The sequence below is a fragment of the Copidosoma floridanum genome, unplaced genomic scaffold (genome assembly GCF_036245765.1).
Source record: "Copidosoma floridanum isolate Cflo_tuat_1 unplaced genomic scaffold, Cflo_Japanese_pri ptg000019l, whole genome shotgun sequence".
In the NCBI taxonomy this organism is placed as follows: domain Eukaryota; kingdom Metazoa; phylum Arthropoda; class Insecta; order Hymenoptera; family Encyrtidae; genus Copidosoma; species Copidosoma floridanum.
Window position 1 is genome coordinate 5,009,790 of NW_028321896.1, and position 22,025 is coordinate 5,031,814.

The following is a 22,025-nucleotide window of genomic DNA, read 5'->3' on the forward strand; positions in this document are numbered from 1 at the left end:
TACCGTAAGTACCGTTCTCTACTACAATTTTAAAAATGATTTTAAAAATAAAACCATAAATTTGTATACATAATGAATAAAAAAAAAAATCATTCAATTACGCTGTTTTAAAGAACATTTTGAAATCTACAAATTTTTCGACACGCATTTGAACATTTGAAGTAAAAAGCAGTTAGATTGATTTCAAATGCTTACTATACCGGTTAATGATAACCAATGAATATTTGTACAATCTATTAGACAATCGACTAATTTGAAAAAGAATGTCAATCAATTTTTGAAATCGATTTCGAAGTTGAAATTGTATATCTTTCTGGGGTCCTCTATGAAAATATACTAGTTTTGGGAATGATTGAGAAATCTTCATCGTCATCTTTCAAAATAAAAATATTAAAATCCCATTTATTACTACGACCAATACTTAAATTTTTACAGCTACGCGGGATCACGTATGTTGTAAGCCTCGTTGTAAACGCTTTGTCTCGACGAGTTTAAATATTTTCATTTTTGATAACAAGAATGGAATAAGATTAAGTATTTTAAACATAAAGAAGTGACTATGACCATTTTTTCACTGTAAAGGGATTAGCGTTTCATGCTTTAATCAAAGTCTTGTAAGTCCATATAAATTTTACATATATAAACAATTTTTCTCTGTGTGCCAACTGCATAATATGAAGATCGTCGTTACAGATCAGTAGAGATGTTTGATTCTGAGATATGTCGATGACGTTCAAGAAAATTTTAAAATTCAAACTCATAAATGCACTTATGCCTGCAGGCGTCCAAGCGGAAATGACGAATCCCCCGGGGCACGATCGACTGACTCCCTGTCCTACAACTTGCACTTTTATTGTCACGAATTTACGAATACACTGTCTAAAATCTTTATGCTCGATCCCGAACATTAAATAAACCACGCCATCAGTTATTTAGGGAATAGTAACGATCGATCCTACGTATCGATTAATTATAATTAATGATTTTCGTTTCCGTGTTAGCCATTAAATGTAAAAATCGGTTCACGGCAAATACCTACAAACTTTACATCACACCTTTTGCTTGTTATAACAACAACAACGCAAGTTTACTGTTTGTTACAATAATACCTTACACCTTACGACTAGGGCCATTTTTTGTAAAACCGGCCGATTTTCAACATCAAGATTTTTATTCACTCAATTGTATGAAAACCAGGATGTTCTGTTATTTTTTTGGATTTTAATACAATGTTATGTAAGACATAAACAAGCAATCATGCAAATTTTATGCTATGGGGGACGAAAAGGCACGAGTAATCAAAAACCTTTCCCTTCCTCTGCCACACAGAAGTAAAGAGAGCTACTGAGGTGTGAAAAGAGACAAGCCATGGGTGATCGAACTAGAGTATCTCTATAGCCAATTGGAAGTCAGGTCATTGGTTTTTCCCTAAAGATTTTTCCCTGGAAGACTTTTCTGCGTCATCCCGAGCTAGCGAGTGTGACCGAGGCTCGCATTCATCGATGGTGAAAGGGACCCGAGACGCCGAGCAAAACAGTTATATGACTCATTAGGGTACAATATTTCAAATGAGATATGTACCTATTATATGGTGAAATAATCTCGTTTGCCCCTTTTATTTGAGTTTTTTAATTCAGACACGTATTAGGTTACTTCGAAAATAATTTTGTTTCAGGCTGTACACATTTCTTATCTTCTCGCGTCCGTAGAATATATATTTTTCTTAGTCGGAACGATACGCCCAAAATAATTTATTACCAATTAGGTACACACTACGTATATATATATATATATATATATATATATATATATATATATATATATATATATATATAAGTGTCTGCGTACAGCCACGTCCGACCGCGTATAACAGTGGCTACGCTAGAAATAGTCGAAAAGACGCACTTGGAGCATTCATACGACGAAAGATGACCGAGCTAGGTAAACGCTTTAACGCTTGCTTTTTACTCAACAACTTCGTTATAAATCTATTGTTATAAGTGCGATATGTGCAGTGTCATCGCATGGTGACTGAGTGCCAGAGGGTGCACTATAAGTGTTACATTTTCCTGGCACCCACACACGTACAACGTCAGTTCAACTGTATAAAAGAAAAATTTACACAGTATCAAAAACATTGTCTGGTATAAGTTACAGAGAAGTCGTTGCTGACAATTGTCCGTGTGGACTACTGCCTATCGGAGAACGGGAAGGCCCACCATACCTCGCGCTATGAGGTGTCAAATCGGCCTAGCGGCGAAGCTCTGCTGGTGGTGCGTCGTGGTCAGTCCTTTGCCCTTGACGTGGCGGTATCGAGGAACTACGACCCTAAGATCGATGGCATGTCCATGATCTTTACTCTCGATGGGGTCAAGAAGCCGCGCTGCGGGCACGGGACCCTCGTCATATCGCCTGTCTTGCAACCTAACGAGGTGCCCGACGGTGCGTGGCAAACTATCGTCCAGTCCTACCAGGGAAACTCGCTCAGGATCACCGTGAGTACTTATCCTTAACTTTTTTACATCTGTCGCAATCATTTTTTTTCCTTTTTTCTCAAGGGTTGACGTAATAAGGCTGTAAAGAGTAGATACAGATTCCATGCATGCCACAAGTGTGACAGATAACTTTTGTTTACTTCATACCCTCGTTACATTAATTTTTTTCCTTCACAAGTATTGCGTTCGATAAGCTGGATACACACTCGATGTGCCATAGATCTGATTTAGTTGTTCTTAAAATTCTTATCAAAACAACCGCCATGTATTTAATTAAAATGCATTGTCAACTATGCACTTCAATCACGTACTTGAACACACATGGATTCGCGTGGAGTTTGTTGAAAGTAAAACTTTCATCACGTATCGTTTGATCTTCCAAATGCATGCACATCGCGTTGCTTCACGTTAACCAATAGCGAACAAACTTCTGAGCTTATCGGGAGCTTTTTACGTTTGTGGGGCACATTGTTGAATTTATTCAATTTGCTTCCTTTCGTTCTATAATGCCTTGCAAAAATGCATCTGTAAATAATACTTTTTTGTATCACGGGGTAGAAGAAACCAAACTTCTCTATGGCTCTGTCAGAGTACAGCCATGGTATGACGTGCTGCCAAGCTGGTCAGTACGATACTGCCGGCTTTCGTCGAATCTTGCGATTATTTCAAAACAACTTTCTACGCAGACAACACTTCTAACATCACGTTCGTACCGGTCATACGCTCACACGCTCATTATCAGTCGTGTGTATAACACACACAATATACTATATGTGTTAATCCACCAAAAATATCCTATTTTTATCTCCCATTTTTTAATGAAAATTTTTTTTAGGCACACCCTTGAAACTGGGAACAATTTGCTCACAATATTCTGTAATACTGTAGTGGTGCATTCATGATTTTTTCCTCGTAGTACATGATATTTACGAGTGAAATAAGCCCCGTTCAAGGGTTTGCCTCGAAAAAAATTTTCATTAAAAAATGGGGATGTTTGGGGGCGCTGTTTTAAAATTGTGATCTAGGTGAATAAAATTGACATTGTTATTGAGGTCAAAATTACAGGTTGTTCAAGTTTTTTTTTTAATAAAATTTGAAATAAATGCAAAATTTTTATTTCACTCGATAGCTAATAAAGTCATTGAAATGACCAAAGATAAGGATTATTTGAGCCTGGACAGTGTGCCACTGAGAAAAAGGCTTCTGTAAATGTTGGATTTCCCTATCTCATTATTTTTTGGAGGTTTCAACACATGTATGTTCAAAAAATAAATGCTACAACACCGCACTATAATTATTTCTAATCTAAAGGTTAACCCAGCAGCAAATGCTATCGTTGGAATGTGGCGTATAGAGATCAATACGGAAGGACAAGACGCCAAGGATTATGTGAATTTCAAGGTTGACAAGTCGTTTTACATGATATTCAATCCTTGGCACCAAGGTTAGTTGTTTTATGAAAGCAAAATCTATGTTCGTCATCATCGTACATTACACCCATGTATCTACGACGATTCAGTAACCATAAGAGTACTCTGAAAAATGATACATCCTGTCAATAAGTCGCAAAAACAAGAATGACAGAGAAAAACTGGACACAGAGCACTTACAGTTAACATTTAAAAACATTATTGGGAGCTATAATAATAGTGTTGACGAGATAACATAATCCTACATTTTTCAGAGGACTTGGTATATTTGGAAAACGAGTTGGAGCGCCAGGAATACGTTTTGGAGGAGACGGGCCTGATATGGAGGGGCACTGGCAACCAGATGAGCTCGTACGTCTGGAAGTACTCGCAGTTTGCAACGGACATCCTGGACTGTGCTCTCCATTTGGTAACGAATGTTGGACACGTCCAGATCTCCGCTCGCAACGATCCCATCGTCATCACACGCGTTTTGTCAGCTGCTGTAAGACTTTGTTTTATATTTCTCTTAATTTATACACTTAACATTGATTGTATCTCTTCTGGGTCCTATTTTGGGACAGTGAATCGTAAAGTTTTACTTCAAAATAGAATATGGCACAAATGTAATGTCAGTTGCGTTAAATTTTCATCTCGTGCATCGGCAAACTGTTTTGTAAAAAAACAGGTCAACTCGCCAGACGACGAAGGGGTATTGATGGGAAATTGGACGGCAGATTATAGAGGTGGAAAGTCACCAACCTATTGGGTTGGCTCGCAAAAGATCCTCCAGCAGTACTACAGGACAAAGACGCCCGTCAAATACGGCCAATGTTGGGTCTTTGCTGGTGTCCTCACAACAGTTTGCCGAGCTCTGGGCTTACCCTGCCGACCAGTTACGAACTTCGACAGCGGCCACGACACGGAAAACAGCCTTACGATGGATTACTTTGTTGACGAAAACGGCAAGATGATGGAAGAACTCACCAGTGATTCAGTATGGTAGGTATTGCGGTAGATGACTTCTCAATAAGGGTTTTGTCTATTGTCCTATTTTTCTACCCATCAGGAACTTCCATGTCTGGAACGAAGTGTGGATGAAGAGACCGGATCTGACGGCCGACTGCCATGGCTGGCAGGTGATCGACGCCACGCCCCAGGAACTGAGCAAAGGCAACTACCGCCTGGGCCCGGCTTCCGTTGCAGCTATCAAGCGGGGTGAGATTCAGCGGCCCTACGATAATGCCTTCGTTTTTGCCGAGGTCAATGCCGACAAAGTCTTCTGGAGATACAACGGACCCTCTCAGCCGCTCAAGCTTGTGAGGAAGGATACCGATAGGTGGGTGTTTTTGAAAACCTTATCCTTACGATGGAAATAGGGTTTTATGAATATTGTAATATATCCTGGCACCGTTTAAACTACTCACGTGTAGAAAGAAATTAGTGAAACAACATCTGGCTGATTTCGGTTTTACTTATGGAAAATTGAAAAAATATCTTCTTTGTATACTATTGTTTGAACATTATTGAAGTCCAAATCAAAGTATTTGGTGGTTTCACAAGTCTATAGTTAATGCCATGTATTGAAACATCAAATTTATATTATTCTGCGAATGCAAAAAACAGTTTCATATGAATAAATGACTCTTTTATTTTAATTTTACATATTCTACAGCATTGGACAGAAAATAAGTACGAAGGCAGTCGGCAAATGGGAGCGTGAGGATATAACGGACTCGTACAAGTATCCAGAGAGTAAGTACAAAATATAAATGTTTGACTCGTTGTGAACACAGTAGCTCTTTACGAATCTAACGTTTTGCTTCTATCTAAAAATAAAAAAATAAAAAATGTAGAGTCAGGCAAAGAACGAATGAGCATGTACAAGGCGTTGCAACAGAGCCAGTCACGTTTCAGCCGTTACTATCCCAACGAAGAGTTTAGCGACATTATGTTCAATTTAGAGCTGAAAGACTACATCATGATCGGCCAGTCATTCAGGTGATTGGAAAAAAAGAAAAAAAAAACGTGGTTGAAAATAAAAATAAAAAATCTTTCCACTACAAATTTTGTCCTCCACAGTGTCGTGCTGATCATGAAGAATTACAGTAACACGCAAGCTTATGAGGTGTCAGTGAAACTGCGCGTGGAAGTCGGAACATACATAGGTCAGATGGGCGATTTAGTTAAACTGTTGAACAAAGAGTGTTCCATCAGACCCGGTAAGAAGTACAAGGAGCGGCTCGAGGTATCCTGGGAGGACTACGGGCCATGGTTACTCGACCAGGGCATCTTCAGAATTTCCTGCCTCGCTACCGTCAAGGACATCAATCACGACTATTTCATACAGGACAGTTTTTGCGTCAGGAAGCCCGATATTGTTATCAAGGTAATCGATGATCAAACCTTTTCTTCTTTATTATTTAACATCTGTTTCAATGGTAAATTACGTATTTTTAATAACTTTCTCATTCAAGTTGGAGAACGAGCCGCACGCGAATGAGCTGCTCGAGGTAACAGCTCGATTCACGAACCCGCTGCCAATCCCCTTGAGTCGGGGCAAGTTCCGTATCGAGGGTCCAGGATTGCGGGAGCAGATGAAGGTCAAACTCACCGAGAACGTGGGGGTCGGTGCCGAGGCGGTCTGCCGGTTCTTGATGTACCCCGAGTTCGAGGGTAGAGCCACGATAGCCGTGAAATTTTACTCCAAAGAACTCGACGACGTCGACGGTTTCATCGATTTTGTAGTACAACCCGTGCCACGTGTGATGCCAGTGTAGTTTCTATCGAAGATATTTTACTGAACAATCTCCCGATAGTTTATCTGGACGAAATTGTTTTTTATCTCTAGTAAATTACGATATGTAAACGCTGAACTAATATAAAAAATATACATACAACTATCTGACAATACTAGTGTTGCAAATACTTTTATCCGACCATGTAATACCTAATCATCCCAACAAGTCCGCCACCCATGCGTATAAATAGTAAGTAAATGCACGTGACTTACATTTGACTTACTCATCATTTAGCAGTAAAGTAATAAAAAAATTCATAAAAATTTACTGTTGGTGGATTATCTAGCCCTGTACAAAAGAATTCTATTTTATCTTATACTTGCTGTGTAATAAGGTCAATGGATCCTATGTTTAAAACGTTTTTTCTTTTTAATGTGATCCAACACATTTTTTGACGCAGAATTTGGATACGGTTACACCACAGAAAATATGAACTTTCAAACTTTGTTATAGAACTTTTTTTTAATCAAGCCGTAGATCTGTTCATTCATTAGTTATAATTATTTTCCTTTTATCTCATGCATTCCGAAATTCTTAGTAAATACGGTGAATAATTAGATTTTCTAATAATTTCATGTCATTTTTTGCAACTATTATAAGAAACTAGTTGCAAAAACTCGTAAAATCTTTGCAATAGATAACATTCTAGAAAACAAGTTTATCTTACTCACCAAGCAGTCACGAAATCTACGAATCCTGTGTTACACTTTTTAACATTGGAATTCATATGAAAGTTCTAAGTCTAGAATTCATTAGGTTAAGGAGAAAACATAATAAAAAAAATTTTTTTTGATCAACCCAGTTATGTCAATAATTTTTTTGTCGACACATTACTCTAAGGAATCCTAAAAAAAGATTCAATAGCTTTATCATTATAGTTTATTTGATACAGTTAACAAATGATACAACTAAGTGTGATTTAAGATGTTGGAAAGTAAGTCGAAGAGGCTGGTATATGTTTTCAATCTTTTTTAAATAATATTTTGAAGTTGAAAACTGATTTTTCTATAACCTGACAGTAACAATCATTTAATTCATAAACTGATTTCGATAAATATCCTGAATATACTTAATATACGTGTAAGTTAAATAGAAGGTTTATTTTTAAACTTTTCTTATGATAATTAAGTATGAACTAATTTTTTTTCCATTTTTTAAGGCCATTTTTATTATTAAAATTTTGACCAAGATTTCGAGTTAAAGTCAACGCCAGACTTGACAAGTCGTATACTCGTCAATACGAAGGCAAGAACTATTTTCGCAAGAATTTGAAACTGTTTTTAATATTGACTAATCTTGACTCTCATAAAACTCCACGTTAACTGTAGAGATCTGTTTTTACATTTTGTTTCAAAGTCGTTTTCAATAGTTCGTTTGCCTTTTAATAGTCTCCATGAACAATCCACCTTAATTTTATTTCTCTGTTTTCGTTTTGTATACATTATCTCTTTATGACTTTTATTGACTTTTGTTACTCATTCTTTCGTTATTACTATGTTTTTGAAGCACGCCTTCAAGGTTTTATGATTTTCAAGCCTTTCTAATTTCAGCAACACATATGTAACACCTTTATTATTTCACCACTTAGTTCCTAGTATTTCATATTTGTTTGTCTAATAATATTCGTAAAATATGGATATTAAATGAGAAGTAGTTATTTTTTAGTATATATAGCTTTATTCGATTTTTGTTTGTTGGGTGAGTTCAAGAATCCTGAGAATGATGATGTTCCTGGAGAGGAATATACTATGATGTCAAATCTTTATGACTCTATTTATTATCATAAAATAACTTGGTCTCTCACTTTAAAATGTTGCCATGTACATAGTAACACTATTCGTAACAACATAGTACAACAAGGAAATTAACGAAAGAGAAGTTCAGAAATAGTGAGATTTCATATCTGACACGACGTCAAGTTCAAGATTTTAAGGTAACATGAAACATACTTTACAATAAGATAATAAGTTCAACGTCGATCAAAGAACTACAATAATAAGATTTTTCAAGAACGAGACAATTTTTCAAAATTATCGTATCATCTGCTCTTTGGTAGCCCTGTAAAAACACTATCTGACCTCGATATCAATATTTATCACACTAAGTAACGTCACATTCGTACGCTCAGCAATCGAAAATTCTGTTTAGGTGAACGATAAAATCCATCTGTGAGCGGCACGGGTTTTTCCCGCGGCAATAAAAAATTGTGCGGCTACAAGCGTACGACTGTTACAATAATATATACACTATGAGATACGCTGTTCTTAACTTTACGTACTGTTTTTTCCGTATTAACGAATTTCCGTGTGGTACTTGCCTATCACACGCCGCAGCAGCTTATAAATAGCAGAAAATATGTACTTGAGTCGTACATTCGACGAAGGATGGCTGATCTGCGTAAGTATCTCCATCACTTATAACATTAAAATATATGGGCGCAATATTCTCTTACAGAATTTTAAACATTTATGCACACAATTCTTTTCCAAAAAAGTACACAGTACATGAACGATCGTTTCAAGACACAAACTGTGCGTTACGTTTTTAAAGATCAACCATAGCACGAACTGTTTGATTCAATACATCCATCCTTTTTAAAATTGTTTTGACACTGATGCGTACTACTTTATTTGCTTTCAAAATTGTAATGCATTGTGATTGCTGGAACAATTTAACAAATTCTACGCCAGACATGACAGAAATTTCTAGCACAAATGATACATTTTATTTTAAAACAGAAAATGAGACAAAAACTGTTTGCAATATGTACAGCCCAGTATAATGTTTTAATCTACTCATAAATAAATCTTTAACTGTCATCGCATAATTATTATTCGTAAGTAAAGTGATGAAAGATAAACAAATTTATTAATAGCTGTTTATTCAATCTATTAAGAAAAAAAAAAAATTAAAATAAAATTTAATGCGTTTTCATCCTTACAGGGGAGAATCATACGCGATCGGTTCTAACGATTGTCCATGTGGACTATTGCGTGGCAGAAAATGCAAAAGCTCACCATACCTCGCGCTACGAGGTGTCAAATCGGCCTAGCGGCGAAGCTCTGCTGGTGGTGCGTCGTGGTCAGTCCTTCGTCCTTGACTTGACGCTGTCGCGCAATTACGATCCTGCGATTGATAACATTTCCATGGTCTTTACCTATAATGGTGCCAAGAAGTCGTGGCATAGGAGCTTTGATGTCACCTCGAATGAATTGCATTCAAATGCGACTTCTAAAGGCATCTGGCAGACTATTGTGGAGTCCTACGAAGGAAACTTGCTCAAGATCAAGGTTGGTACTAAACGTGTGTCGTAACGAAAAAATTGTCTTTGGTTTTGCCTGATAAATCCAATTTTTATTATATTTTTACCATTTAAATACGAACAAAAAGAAGTTAGTAACAGTTTTTATTTAATTCAGTTTCTTATGTTACCCTTCAACTTCTCACATATTTTTTCAAGATAAAAATACACCGAACTGGCCAGACTAAGTTAAAGTATTTGTGGATCTCGGAGATATACTTTTGAAAAATGAGCATTTTAATTTTGTTTTCCTATTTGGAAGATTTAAATTATACTGATGCTAGCAAATACAAGTATAAAGGGTGTAACAAAGTATATATAATCCTTAGGTTACTCCAGCAGCAGATGCCATTATAGGAAAATGGCTAACAGAAATTGATACGAAAACGCAAGGCTTCGAGCGTGCAGACAGTTTTAATGTCAAGAATCCGTTTTACGTGATATTTAATCCATGGTGCCAAGGTGAGTTGTATGATAAAAATAAAATTACGTATTATTAATACAAACAATACTTCTATACTCTTACCTACTCACAGATATGTGTAAATTCTAATACATAAAATACATTCAAATTGTCTCGTAGTTGATTATTCTGATCTATTATACGTGTAGTTAAACTCGTTAGCTGAATCATAATGAATCATATTATTCCTTGATGTAAAGTTTCCCTCAAAAGACTGAGTTATCTATTCTAGTAGAGATGCTATTTTGAGAGTACAGCGATCGCATCAAGCGCATACAATATGTTCCATTATCCATATGATAATTAGTGACTTAACTGACTACTTACTTGAACTGGTGGCGAGAAGACTTATCCTGATGAATAAGTCCAAGAAAAAAATCTTGGTATTTTTTTTTTTATGTAAACCCACTGTTCGCTGGAGTTTCTTCATCTGTAAAATTAGCATGCTAACCACTGAGACGGGGAAGCTTTTTAATTAAAATTTATTTGAGCAAAACATTTAAAATAACTATGCTATTTGTTTTGCTTGAATTCAATTATATTAAATAATTAAGTCCCTCCTATGGTGTAATAACAATTTAGGTATTTGTGGCTGAAAGGTGTATTCTAATATGTGCATTCAAAAACCCTAAAGGTGCCTACATATTGGGCCAATGAATTATATTTAAAAAACATAAATAACAGAAGTACGAAAAAACGTCTAAAATGAAAATTTTTATTATGGTATCCCAGTGTTGGTATTCTGTAGCGATAAGCCATATACCTAACACTGAAATTCTTACGGGAAGAGATGGTTGAATGCATAGTCAAAGTAGAAAATTACAATAAACAGCAGTAATGGGGACGGAAAAATCTTTTTTTTCAGAGGACTTGGTATACTTGGAAAACGAGTTGGAGCGCCAGGAATACGTTATGGAGGAGACGGGCCTAATATGGCAGAACAACGTAAATCATATGACATCGGTCCCCTGGAGTTACGCGCAGTTTGGGGAAGACATACTGGACTGTGCTCTTTACTTAATAACAAATGTTAAACAGGTCCGGATGTCCAATCGCAATAATCCTATCGCCATCACGCGCAACTTGTCAGCTGCGGTGGGTTTCTATTTTCCTATACATTCCTGTTACGCCTACATGTTGCCTGACCAAATATGTTACTAAAATAGATGAACAAGCAGAACGACAATGGCGTGTTATGGGGAAATTGGTCAGAACATAAAGAAGCTTATAGTGACGGTAAGTTTCCGTCCCATTGGGTGGGCTCGCAAAAGATCCTCCAGCAGTACTACAGGACAAAGACGCCCGTCAAATACGGCCAATGTTGGGTTTTTGCTGGTGTCCTCACAACAGTTTGTCGAGCTCTGGGCTTACCCTGTCGAACTGTGACAAACTACGAGAGTGGACATGACAGTGAGAATAATTCCACAATTGATGTGTACCTTGATCAGAATGGCATGAGAATAAAAAACATGAGCGATTCTTGGTGGTGAGTATCACTGAGGATAAATTTTCAATAAGTATTTTATTTTATTTTTTCTCTGCTTTCTAGGAACTTTCACGTCTGGAACGAAGTATGGATGAAGAGACCGGATCTATCCGATGTCTACAATGGCTGGCAGGTGGTTGATGCCACGCCCCAAGAAGCACCATTTTACCTTGGTCCTACTTCTGTGGTAGCCGTAAAACAAGCAGATTTAAATTGTCACTATGACACTGGCTTTGTTTATGCTGAGGTCAACGCTGATAAACTGATATGGAAATACGACAAATCGTCTCAGACATCTACTCTTCTTTACAACGAAATTAGTAGGTAGGTGTTTTCAATAACAGTACTCATATAGTGGAAAATATTTGCTGTATGACTTTTTTGGTGTATTTAAAAGACAAACACTCATCAATAGGTTGTGTTCCAAAAGTGAAGTTCGCTAATTAAATGGTAACACTGGAATGAGTGAAATGTTCAAATCAAATAATTAATCGGCACAAAACTGTATTTACAGGTCATTTTAGACAGATATCAATAAATATTTAAAATTCGAAGGTATCACTCCTTAAAAATTGGCAAGCTTGACTTTTGAAACGTAAACATTCCATGAAGTGGGTGTATGTTTCGGTTTTATAAACTTGAATTTACTTTATTTTGTTTTCTGTTCATATTTTAACCCACACTTAGCATTGGACAGAATATCAGTACGAAAGCGGTTGGCAAATGGGAACGCGAGGATATAACACACACGTACAAGTATCCAGAGAGTAAGTATGGATATTAAATGTTGAACCCACCGTTAAAATATCACTTAATCCTCGGCATATATTCCAAAGGTTCTAACAAAAAAGAGATCTCATTTTTTAATTTAAATCGATCGAAATTCAAGAAATCATACCTCTAGCTAAAAGAATTGGAATTACAAATTGTTTACTGAAGAAAACAATACTGCTTTATGAACTCGATACCGATGCTTCAATTCCAATTTGATTTGTACATTACCAAGAATAATTGCAACATATAAGTAACAAAAAACTTGAAGCATTCGATCAGATATACATTTTTATAAGATTTTGAATCACCTCAAACAGATATTTTATTATTCATAAAATAGGTACTTGCCTTCATGAAGAAACAAATCGTATTAGAAATTTTGTCTGAGTACAACCAATGTTACTACTTTTTTATAAAATGTAACAAGTTTGGAGACTCTTTTTTGGGACACTCGAAAATTTAAGTTTGTCGTCGACTTTGATTTTTACCTTTTTATGATAAGGCCATTAATATGCAAACCAATGCAACTTACAAATGCCTCTTTTTTCTAAAAATGCAGAGTCTAGCGAAGAGCGATTGATCATGTACAAAGCGCTCCTTAAGAGCCAGTCACGTAGCCGCCACTACCTCGTCGACGGGTTCCATGAGGTGAAGTTCAATTTAGAGCTAAAACATGACATCATGATTGGCCAGCCCTTCAGGTGATCATTAGACTGAAAAATAACTTGAAAAAAAAAAATATCACGATTTGTAAACTGAATGTTTTCCTCGCAGTGTCGCGCTCAAGATGCAAAACGTAAGCAACGTGCGATCGCACACGGTGTCGGTGATACTGCGCGTGGACGCAAAGACGTACACAGGCCGGATGGGCGAACCGGTCGCGCGATTAGACACCGAGCGCTTGATAAAACCTGGACAAACGGACGAGGTGTTTCTTGAGGTATCCTGGGATAAGTACCAGCCACGGCTGATCAGCCAAGGCTGTTTCAATATCTCTTACTTCGCCACGGTCAAGGAAACCAGTTTAGAGTACACCAACCAAGTTGATTTTTGCGTCAAAAAGCCCGAAATCGTTATTGAGGTAAACAATAACTATACATTTTTTTAACCAATCCTTTAATCCAATTTACAAATCCATTTTAATCTGTTCCAACATTTTTTATTTTTTTTTTTAAAGTTAAGCAACCAACCGTACGTGGATGAGTGGCTTGCGGTGACAGCACGTTTTACGAATCCCCTGCCGATACCCCTGAAAGGCGGCAAGTTCATTTTTACGGGTCCAGGTCTACAGATACAGCACAAACTTACCCATGATGTCGATGCCGGTGCCGAAGCTGTCGCCCAGTTCCAGGTACTGCCAATGTTTGCAGGCATGACCACGATGATTGCAAAATTTAACTCCAAGGAACTCAATGACGTCAACGGTTACGTCAACTTTGTAGTACAGTAGTTCCATTAATTTTAATGTTTTTAAAGAAACAGTAATGATGTAATGATAAATAAAATTTAATGTTAAACACATCTATTTTCGAATAAATATTCCTTTTCCTCAAATTTTATTGTTTGCAAAAGCAAGAATTGTCACCTGACCATCCCTGGATACAATGCTCTTTTTTTATCTATAAGCTAATTATAGTATATCGGTTCACTTCAAGTGTGGGCTATAAAAATGTTTATGTCTGACTCAGGAGAAAACTGAATAATGCAATTGTTGCAGAAATTATGCGATGGTTAGCTCGATAATTTTTATTTAGAATGAACTTACAAGTGTTGGATCTGCGATTTCGGATATACTTCAATGGTTTTTGTACACGAAACTTACCTAAAACAGAAAAAAAATATATTGTTACATTTTTATACTGAATTAGTTTTTGGTTTATTTTTTTAAATTTTAGCATAGAAAATAGGACATGTATGTTCAAGTTTCATTTTTAATGGTCAAGTGTATCACTCTCAAATTTTTACACTTACTTATGTAAATTCATCTAAAAAGATTCGTTTTGGTTACAAAGACAACCAAAGCTTTTTATAAGCTCTGGTCTGACAAGGAACGTTGCGCACAGTTTTGTTAACGAAAGAGGAGGGATGCACGAAATCTCTCGGCGAAAAAAAATTTCATCCCACTAATTGCATAATGCGAAATTTGTGTAGATCAAAAGAGATAAAAATTCTTCGCTATGCGTGGGCGAACATCGCGTGCACAGCTATTTACATGGCAACGCATATAAATGTGTGTAGGCAACAAAATCAGGCTAATTAAATTAATCACGGGCGCATTCACTGTTTACAACGATTCTCTTTTGAAAAAAAAAATACGTCACTCCATAATCCTCATTCAACGAAACCCTTTTCATCCGCAATATTTTATAAAATAGGACCTCCAAAAAGGAAAGAAAATATATGTATATATATATTATCTATTCAGTTTTCTATTCAACATACATGTTTTGAGATGAAAAAAAAACACGTTTTTTTCAAAATGTCAATTAATCCTGACGTCAGTCGCAGGGCGGCAATTGAAACAAAAAAGAACCAGAGCGCTCGTTTGGTTTAATTCAAGCGGGTCATGAAAATCCTGTACAGCGAGCTTCGGTAAACAAGCCCCCCAAAACTAGTTAGCTGCGCGTATAGGGGCACTCAAAAATGAATAATACATCACTGCTGTTTACGGCAATGTTTGCAGCTTCCATCCCCTCCGTTACGCGTAAATATACATTTCTGCACTTTAGCCTAGCATCCCTCTCCTCGCACGGTGGGGTGACCCAAAGTAAGTACTTGCGTCTCTTCGGCAGCAGCAGCAACTTTGCGTGCATTGGGTCAAGTCCCCCATGGAAACACCCACACGCGGGGGCCCCTGTACCTTTTATATACGCACACGTGGGCACACGCATCACCCTAGTGCTGTCGCATCAAATCTTAACTGCGGGGAAAACACGGTTAGGGCCGCGACACGTACACGCGACGACCATTCCTTATTTTGCTGCAACCGAGGATTAACCATTCAGCAGAGCAGAGTATGGTCTCCAGCGCCGCTTCGGGGACTAATTCGGTGGAAATTTCACGAGCGACGGGCGTAATTAAAGGGCCCTCTCCTCCTTTTCGCTTTTCCACCGGGAGAAATTGTTCCCCTTTGAGGGAGCGCAGCTCCGGGGGCGGAAAAGTTGTCTCCGCGAAAATTACGCTCACCCACGCGCCTTGCAGACACGGGCTTTTTAATTTTCTTTTTTTTTTTTGGTTGAGGATCGCGCGCACCCGCTTTTTAATTACTCCGAATTTTTTTACTGCTCAGCGATGAATAAACGGTCCTCCTTTCTCCGCTCGTTCGGGAAACTCGTTAAATTTTCATACAACCGGGCGTCGGGAGGGGGAGGATTTTCCATCAACAACGGCATCTCGCGATTTTTCAATTTATTTTCCGCTCTGCTGGCGTTCCATTCGAGTTACAATACACGGGAACAATGGCACTTTATACACAGTCACCGATCAAAGGGAAACGCGTCAGTTTACAGGGTGACGTATCCCCCCTCGTACGCTTGAAGTAATAGACCCTGCTGCCGGATGCACACTTTGCTCACGGATGCAATTATCGTGACACCCCGTGAAAAATCCACGGCGGAAATTCTCATCTCGCCCGGTAATACAGTATATGCTTCCCGGAAGAGATAAGACGGGGAGAAAGAAAGGGCCACGATCGAGTGCCGATAATAAGAATAGGGGGGGAGGGACAAAAGAAAAGGCCGCAAGGGGCACTTTATATCGATGGATTTTCCACGATGAAAATAATAATAAATAATCATAGCGATGCGGCAGCCGCGATTCAAATTCCCGGTTGCAGCGGGGGAAAAAGAGGCATCGACTATACATAGAACCGATCCGATGATGATAATGAGGAGGAGGAGGAGGTCGAGCACGTCTTGTTTGCGAAAACGACGACATCGAAAGCCCGTCTTATCTGCGGTGCCCTCTTTGTCACTCGATAGCCACCCCCTGCTCTCGTCTTCGTCTCGGCTTCTCATCCCTTAAAACACGGCTCTCGCGCATTTCCGATGACGCGCTGTATCTTGCTCGTTTTGCCCCGGCTCTTGTACATCGTGTACGTACACACGGCGCGCTGAGGCAGCAGATTTTAATTCGCTCGAGGCTGATTCGATTGCCCTCGTCGCGCCCATATTCGCTGACTTTTTTTTTTGGGGGGGGGGGACACCAGTGCGGCTACCTGGGTCTCGGAGTGGGAGTTTCATGGAGAACAGCAGTGACGTCCCAAAGCATGCCCTTGTCGAATACGTAAGTGGATTTCGTAAGCCGAGACATGACGCCCGAGTCCCCGCGGCGCACTTCAGCGTCACGATATGACTGTTCAGTGTGTGTATAAACGTATCAAGTGTACATTAACTTATTCTCACAAGTTAGTCTTACTCGCGGTGTAGCCGCCGCGCTACGTGTGCCAACGTCATTCATGTTTAGCGCGCCTCTGGGAGACCTACCCCTAACACTCGAAACTTCAACTCTGGTGTGTGTATACACGTACACATCCAAGAGGGCGGATATATCATAATTGCGTTGTGTTAATTTGCCAAGAGCCATCCAACCGTGCGAGGGTAGATCATACATCGAGGTTGTGTATACGTGTCGTATGTACAACCGATAATCGGCAGCATCGGTATTTCCAAGTGAAATTCGCGATTTTTATCCACCCAATAGCAATACCACCCCCCCTTCCTCGTCAGCGTAAACAGGATATACTGTAGCAAAAGGAAAGAACGAGGCGCCACGTGGCATAATTCACGGCACTTGTGCTCGCGGGCGTCTACCCGTGAAATCTACATTCGCAGTGGGGGCCGCACGCGTAGCACGTATTTACCATTCCCGCATCTGCTCACGAGGCGCGTATGAATAGAGAAGCAGATGAGGCGCCGCATAATTAATCTCTCTCCGGTTGGCTCGACCTCCACCCTCTGCCCCGAGTACGTACAATGTCATCGCCTTATATAGCCAAGGGGGGGGGGTATTGTATTTCCTGACAAGATTTTTGACAGCGACATCGTCCCAGATTTTGTTTTTGTCCCGAGGGGTGTGTATCCATGTGATTTCGAAAAGCTGATTTTCGAGCGTCTCCGTTTGTTAAACATCAGCAAAACAACAACAAACGCCAAAAGTGGTTTCGCTTGTTACCGCCGGGAGCCAAATACATTTACCATTGACCCACAATCGTCCTCTTCATCCAATAATTCTCTGCTCTCTCTTCGACGTGGAAAAAGGTTAATGCGCCACTACTATTTTTTGCACTCGGGAAAGTTCCAATCAATCATTACACCGGACGTGAAATCAATTAACCAATAATACGTAAAACCGCTAAGACTGCCCCTTCCCCCCATCTTTCCAACTTGGGGAGGAAATTCATCAAGTCCGAAAAAGCGTATGTACAACCAATGGCCTTCGACACTATTTTCCAACGAACCTGAAGAAGAAAAAAAAAAAAAATCATCACCTATGTACACCGGCACAACGACACGTACGGGAAGCAACAAGAAATCAGAGCAACAGCATCGTTCTCCCTGTGTCTCATCCCCGGCATTGGGTTTACTGGAATCTCTCGTCGAACGACTCGATACACTCGAGTTGCCCCAAGTCGCGTTTGCTGTTCCCACCTCGCCTCTGGCGCTTCCTTCCTCTTACACTGTTGTTCTCATTCCAACCCCCCACCCCCTTTCAGTGTAGCTTCCACATCGGCAAGGCACCGCGCGAGGATGTCTATATATATACACGCAAACATGGAAACGCTTTGAGAATCCACGTGTGTGTGTGTGTGTCTCCCTTCGTGTCGTTCGAGTGAAAAAGAGACGGCGCATGGGGAAGAAAAACACATAATCCTTACCATATCAGCTGTGGCTTGTCCACTCATCAGTTTTGTATCATACAACACAGTACCTTCCTTGGCTTCCTAACTAAAAAAAAATTTTTTAACTCAATCATTACAAGACAGCATGTCAGTAATACTATTGACGCAAGCCATGCAAGTCATGCCTATAATACTGGTTAAGTACACAGGTATAATAATTACTTTTATTTGTTACGAGAATTCATGGAGCAGAGATGAAGTGGTTGTGATTCAACTCTCATTTGCTTAGACGAAAAGTCAAATTTGATTAGTAGAAACCAATATACTAGCTAAGAGAGAAAAACAAAGATCTCAGGCTGCACTAATCTTCATTTTATTTCAAGATTTCATATTTTATGGCTGCGTGGGTAAGAAGTTGAATCAAAAATCACGTGATTCAACTATCTTTGATTTAGACAAGTCAAATTGGATTAGTAAAAAATCGTATACAAGCAACGCGAGAAAGATAAGTAAGGTATAATATTTCAAAGAAAAATAGCCATGAAGTGTATGAAAAAAATTACTATTTCATAAAATGATAAAAATAAAAATGATAGAAAAATTTTATATACCTAGCAGCAATGAATAAAATAAATATAAATTAATAATTTTAAAAAATGTATACATATACCTAGCAGTAATGAGTACTTAAAAAATTAGCAGTAACATAAAATAATGATTCATATAAATAGTGTGTGCAACCCTACGTTGCATGTTATCCATTTGAATAATTCGGAATTTTGACCTTTTGTATTTTTTAAATTCTTTATTATGATCTGTTCTGAATCATCACTTTTTTTAATATTCTGAATTGTGAACCTTTCTTTATAATTAATTTACTTAAAAGTAAGTTCGTATAATTAAACTTCTATAACTTATAACTATAAGATTTGAAATTTGTTTTTTTTTTTCGAAAAAAAAACGGAATTTTTTTGATTGCACTTACCGTAAAAAAATTTTTTCTTAAATATAAACCTTCTAAGAATAAGTATTGTGAATGAAAAATTTCACAATTATAGCATTTTTGTCAAAATAGTTGTTTAAATAATAATTTTTTTAACTTCAACAATTCATTTAATATAAATTATGACAATGTATTGTTTTAAATACACATATAAAAATAAAGATTATCTTATATAAAGTGTTCTGACACTTGACATTTATATAAAATTTTTATCTTTATTATACAATTCTAAAAAATGACCGGTTCGGAGTTATAACTTTTCGGAAAAAAGACACCCACCCACTGCAGTGTCGTTGGCGCGTCTTCGGCGCCGGGGCGCTTCTGGCGAGTTTACACTTTATTGCCGGAGTCCTGATTTGTGACGCGAAAACTCCCGCCTGCCTCCTCCTCCTCGCTGCTGATGTGTACGTGTACAGTACCATTCCATTCTACTTCTCCGCCGTTTTTAGGCGACTCTGTAATGCGCGCGTGTGTGTGTACGAGGCGCCGGGGGGCGAAAGGGGAAGCGAGAAGCGCAGATTAGGATTTATCGATGTTTCACGCTCCGACAGTCCTCCTCGCGGCCGCTGCATTCTAATGAAGCCATGGAAGTATATATATGCATACGCACGTGTACGCAGCGAGGCTGCTCTCTTTTCACTTTGCTGAACTTGGCTGCAAGGGGGGGTCTCCCTTACATTGCGATGGGTATGGGCCGAATAGTCTTTTCGCGTCATTCATTGAGATTTTTTTTTTTTACAGCAGATATGTGGTGTCAGCTCCCGGTTATCCTATCGCGATGTCCTGCGTTGTCAACCATCGAGGCATTTCTCGTTGAAATCGGTAGATTAAGTTTTGGTGGACGAGAGACGAATAAAAATAAAAAAAAGGCCAGTTGACCGGTAAAAGTACAACGAGGGTTCTAATCCGTTGGTGGGTGCATAACGTATATGCTTACATTTTCATGCCTCTTTCTCTCTCATAGTCTGATTTCAGCGCTGGGTTTCATTATGTCGCTTCGTCTCCGACTGTTTTCCTTCATTTTATCGATTCTTCCAACGCGAGCACAGCTTTATCTTTCTACGTTGGGTTCGTCTCTTTTGCAGTCGCTCGAGAATCCCCGTCGATTCGTCTCCTTCCTACCAATTTCCTCCTCGTAGTCTTTGTTCTCCGTTTCAAGGAAATAATGCCTCGTCCTTTTTTTTCTCTCTTCCTTTTGGTCTTTATCCCCTTTTCGAGCTGTCGTGCGTTGCATGATCATCCATTTTGCATGACAGTGCTCTGCCCGAGTGACAGCAAGATTAGCCTTTCAGAGCTATTTTTCTCTCGGGCTCAGTGCGTTTTGTTCATTTTTTTTTTTTTTGTTTTTTGTTTTTATACTTGTTTTGACAACAAACGTGGCTGTTTGTTCAGCTAGAACTTTGTAAGGAGACAAGCTTGTTGGAATCGAATAAAACCAACAGCTTTCTTATTTCTTGGGAAAAAAATGTTCTCCACGTAGCGTGTACTTGTTTTCATGCAATCGCAGTTCGAGCTTTTTTTAGACGATTTCGTGTTGACTTTGAATAAGGGACCATATTTTTCAATATATCAAAAAAATAAGTTATTTTGGCAAATAAACAGCTCTTTATTGTTTCAATGTAATGTCACAAACATACTCTGATGATAAAAATATTCGTAGTAAAGTTTACAACGTTATTCATGCGGAGTTTGCGTAAACTATTGAAAAATGTATACAAATGTCGTGTCATTTCACTTTGCTTCCTCACCACGCACGTGTACATAAGTAGGTTTTCTCATAACCCGGGGGTACATATATCACGCAGGGAAGTTCAATTTGGTCTCCCAAGAGGACGGGAAGTAACGTTCCGTCGTGGCATTATATTTTACATATTGTCTTCCAAAGTCGAAAGTTACGATATTGCCTAGGAAAGGTCGGCCGTTTCGAACGACGCACACGTACCACACGTACATGTATATAATACACACTGGATGTACAGTGCGTGCAAAACGATAAAATATCTCGACACTTTATGCTAATAAAACAGTTTTGCTTGATGTTTTACTTTAACGTTTTGAATTTACGACTCTTTGTGTTTGGAAATTCAGTTGTAATTCACTCGTTTCGTTGTTTACTCCCGCGTAATTTCTACGCATGTGCGTGGCGTTTTATTAAGAGCGTAAATTTTGTAAAATTTATAGTTGAAATTCACACAAAAGAAAGGACAAACGAATTTTCGTGTCACGAGCAATGTTGTGGTTATCAGAGTGTAATACAAAGCGTGATTTTTTTTTTTTTTTTTTTTTTGTAATTTGGAGCCGACCCTCGTGCTCTAGTTTTTCACAAAACAGGGATTCCCCGGAAAACCTTGTTAACGTGGACACCTAAAAGATCTCACGTTGCGATACGAGAATCTCTCAAAAGATATTTTTAACCAAAACAAGACACATCCGTAGGCAATCGCACGCTTTCGA

At 38.5% G+C, this 22,025-nt stretch overlaps 3 protein-coding genes across 4 annotated transcripts in view; 2 read left to right on the top strand and 1 right to left on the bottom strand.

Moving 5' to 3' along the window:
* Window positions 1-22,025, bottom strand: part of dpr1 (defective proboscis extension response 1) — a 238,263-nt gene that overhangs the window by 148,208 nt on the left and 68,030 nt on the right. The gene's annotated exons all lie outside the window — the stretch shown is intronic.
* LOC106646125 (annulin) lies at window positions 1,905-6,815 on the top strand. 2 transcript variants are annotated; one of them, XM_089592851.1, is made up of 10 exons: window positions 1,905-1,941; window positions 2,152-2,495; window positions 3,807-3,939; window positions 4,180-4,409; window positions 4,593-4,906; window positions 4,974-5,243; window positions 5,580-5,659; window positions 5,761-5,905; window positions 5,987-6,293; window positions 6,382-6,815. In XM_089592851.1, the coding sequence occupies exons 1-10, from the start codon at window positions 1,929-1,931 to the stop codon at window positions 6,682-6,684; spliced, it is 2,139 nt and encodes a 712-aa protein (XP_089448977.1). In that variant the 5' UTR covers window positions 1,905-1,928; the 3' UTR covers window positions 6,685-6,815. The 2 variants fall into 2 exon arrangements, with proteins under 2 accessions (XP_089448977.1, XP_089448978.1); XM_089592852.1 differs by lacking the exons at window positions 1,905-1,941; window positions 2,152-2,495 and adding an exon at window positions 3,664-3,750 and having other exon boundaries at window positions 3,817-3,939.
* Window positions 9,087-14,179, top strand: LOC106646124 (annulin-like). The gene is made up of 10 exons (XM_089593229.1): window positions 9,087-9,102; window positions 9,649-9,995; window positions 10,336-10,468; window positions 11,335-11,564; window positions 11,636-11,955; window positions 12,019-12,279; window positions 12,643-12,722; window positions 13,289-13,430; window positions 13,504-13,810; window positions 13,907-14,179. The coding sequence occupies exons 1-10, from the start codon at window positions 9,090-9,092 to the stop codon at window positions 14,177-14,179; spliced, it is 2,106 nt and encodes a 701-aa protein (XP_089449355.1). The 5' UTR covers window positions 9,087-9,089.

Bases quoted from the DNA above. Each gene is read 5' to 3' on its own strand.
- LOC106646124 (XM_089593229.1), top strand. The intron at 10,469-11,334 runs GTGAGTTGTATG...CTTTTTTTTCAG, and splicing joins ATTTAATCCATGGTGCCAAG to AGGACTTGGTATACTTGGAA. The intron at 13,811-13,906 runs GTAAACAATAAC...TTTTTTTTAAAG, and splicing joins AGCCCGAAATCGTTATTGAG to TTAAGCAACCAACCGTACGT.
- LOC106646125 (XM_089592851.1), top strand. The intron at 3,940-4,179 runs GTTAGTTGTTTT...TACATTTTTCAG, and splicing joins ATTCAATCCTTGGCACCAAG to AGGACTTGGTATATTTGGAA. The intron at 4,907-4,973 runs GTAGGTATTGCG...TCTACCCATCAG, and splicing joins CTCACCAGTGATTCAGTATG to GAACTTCCATGTCTGGAACG.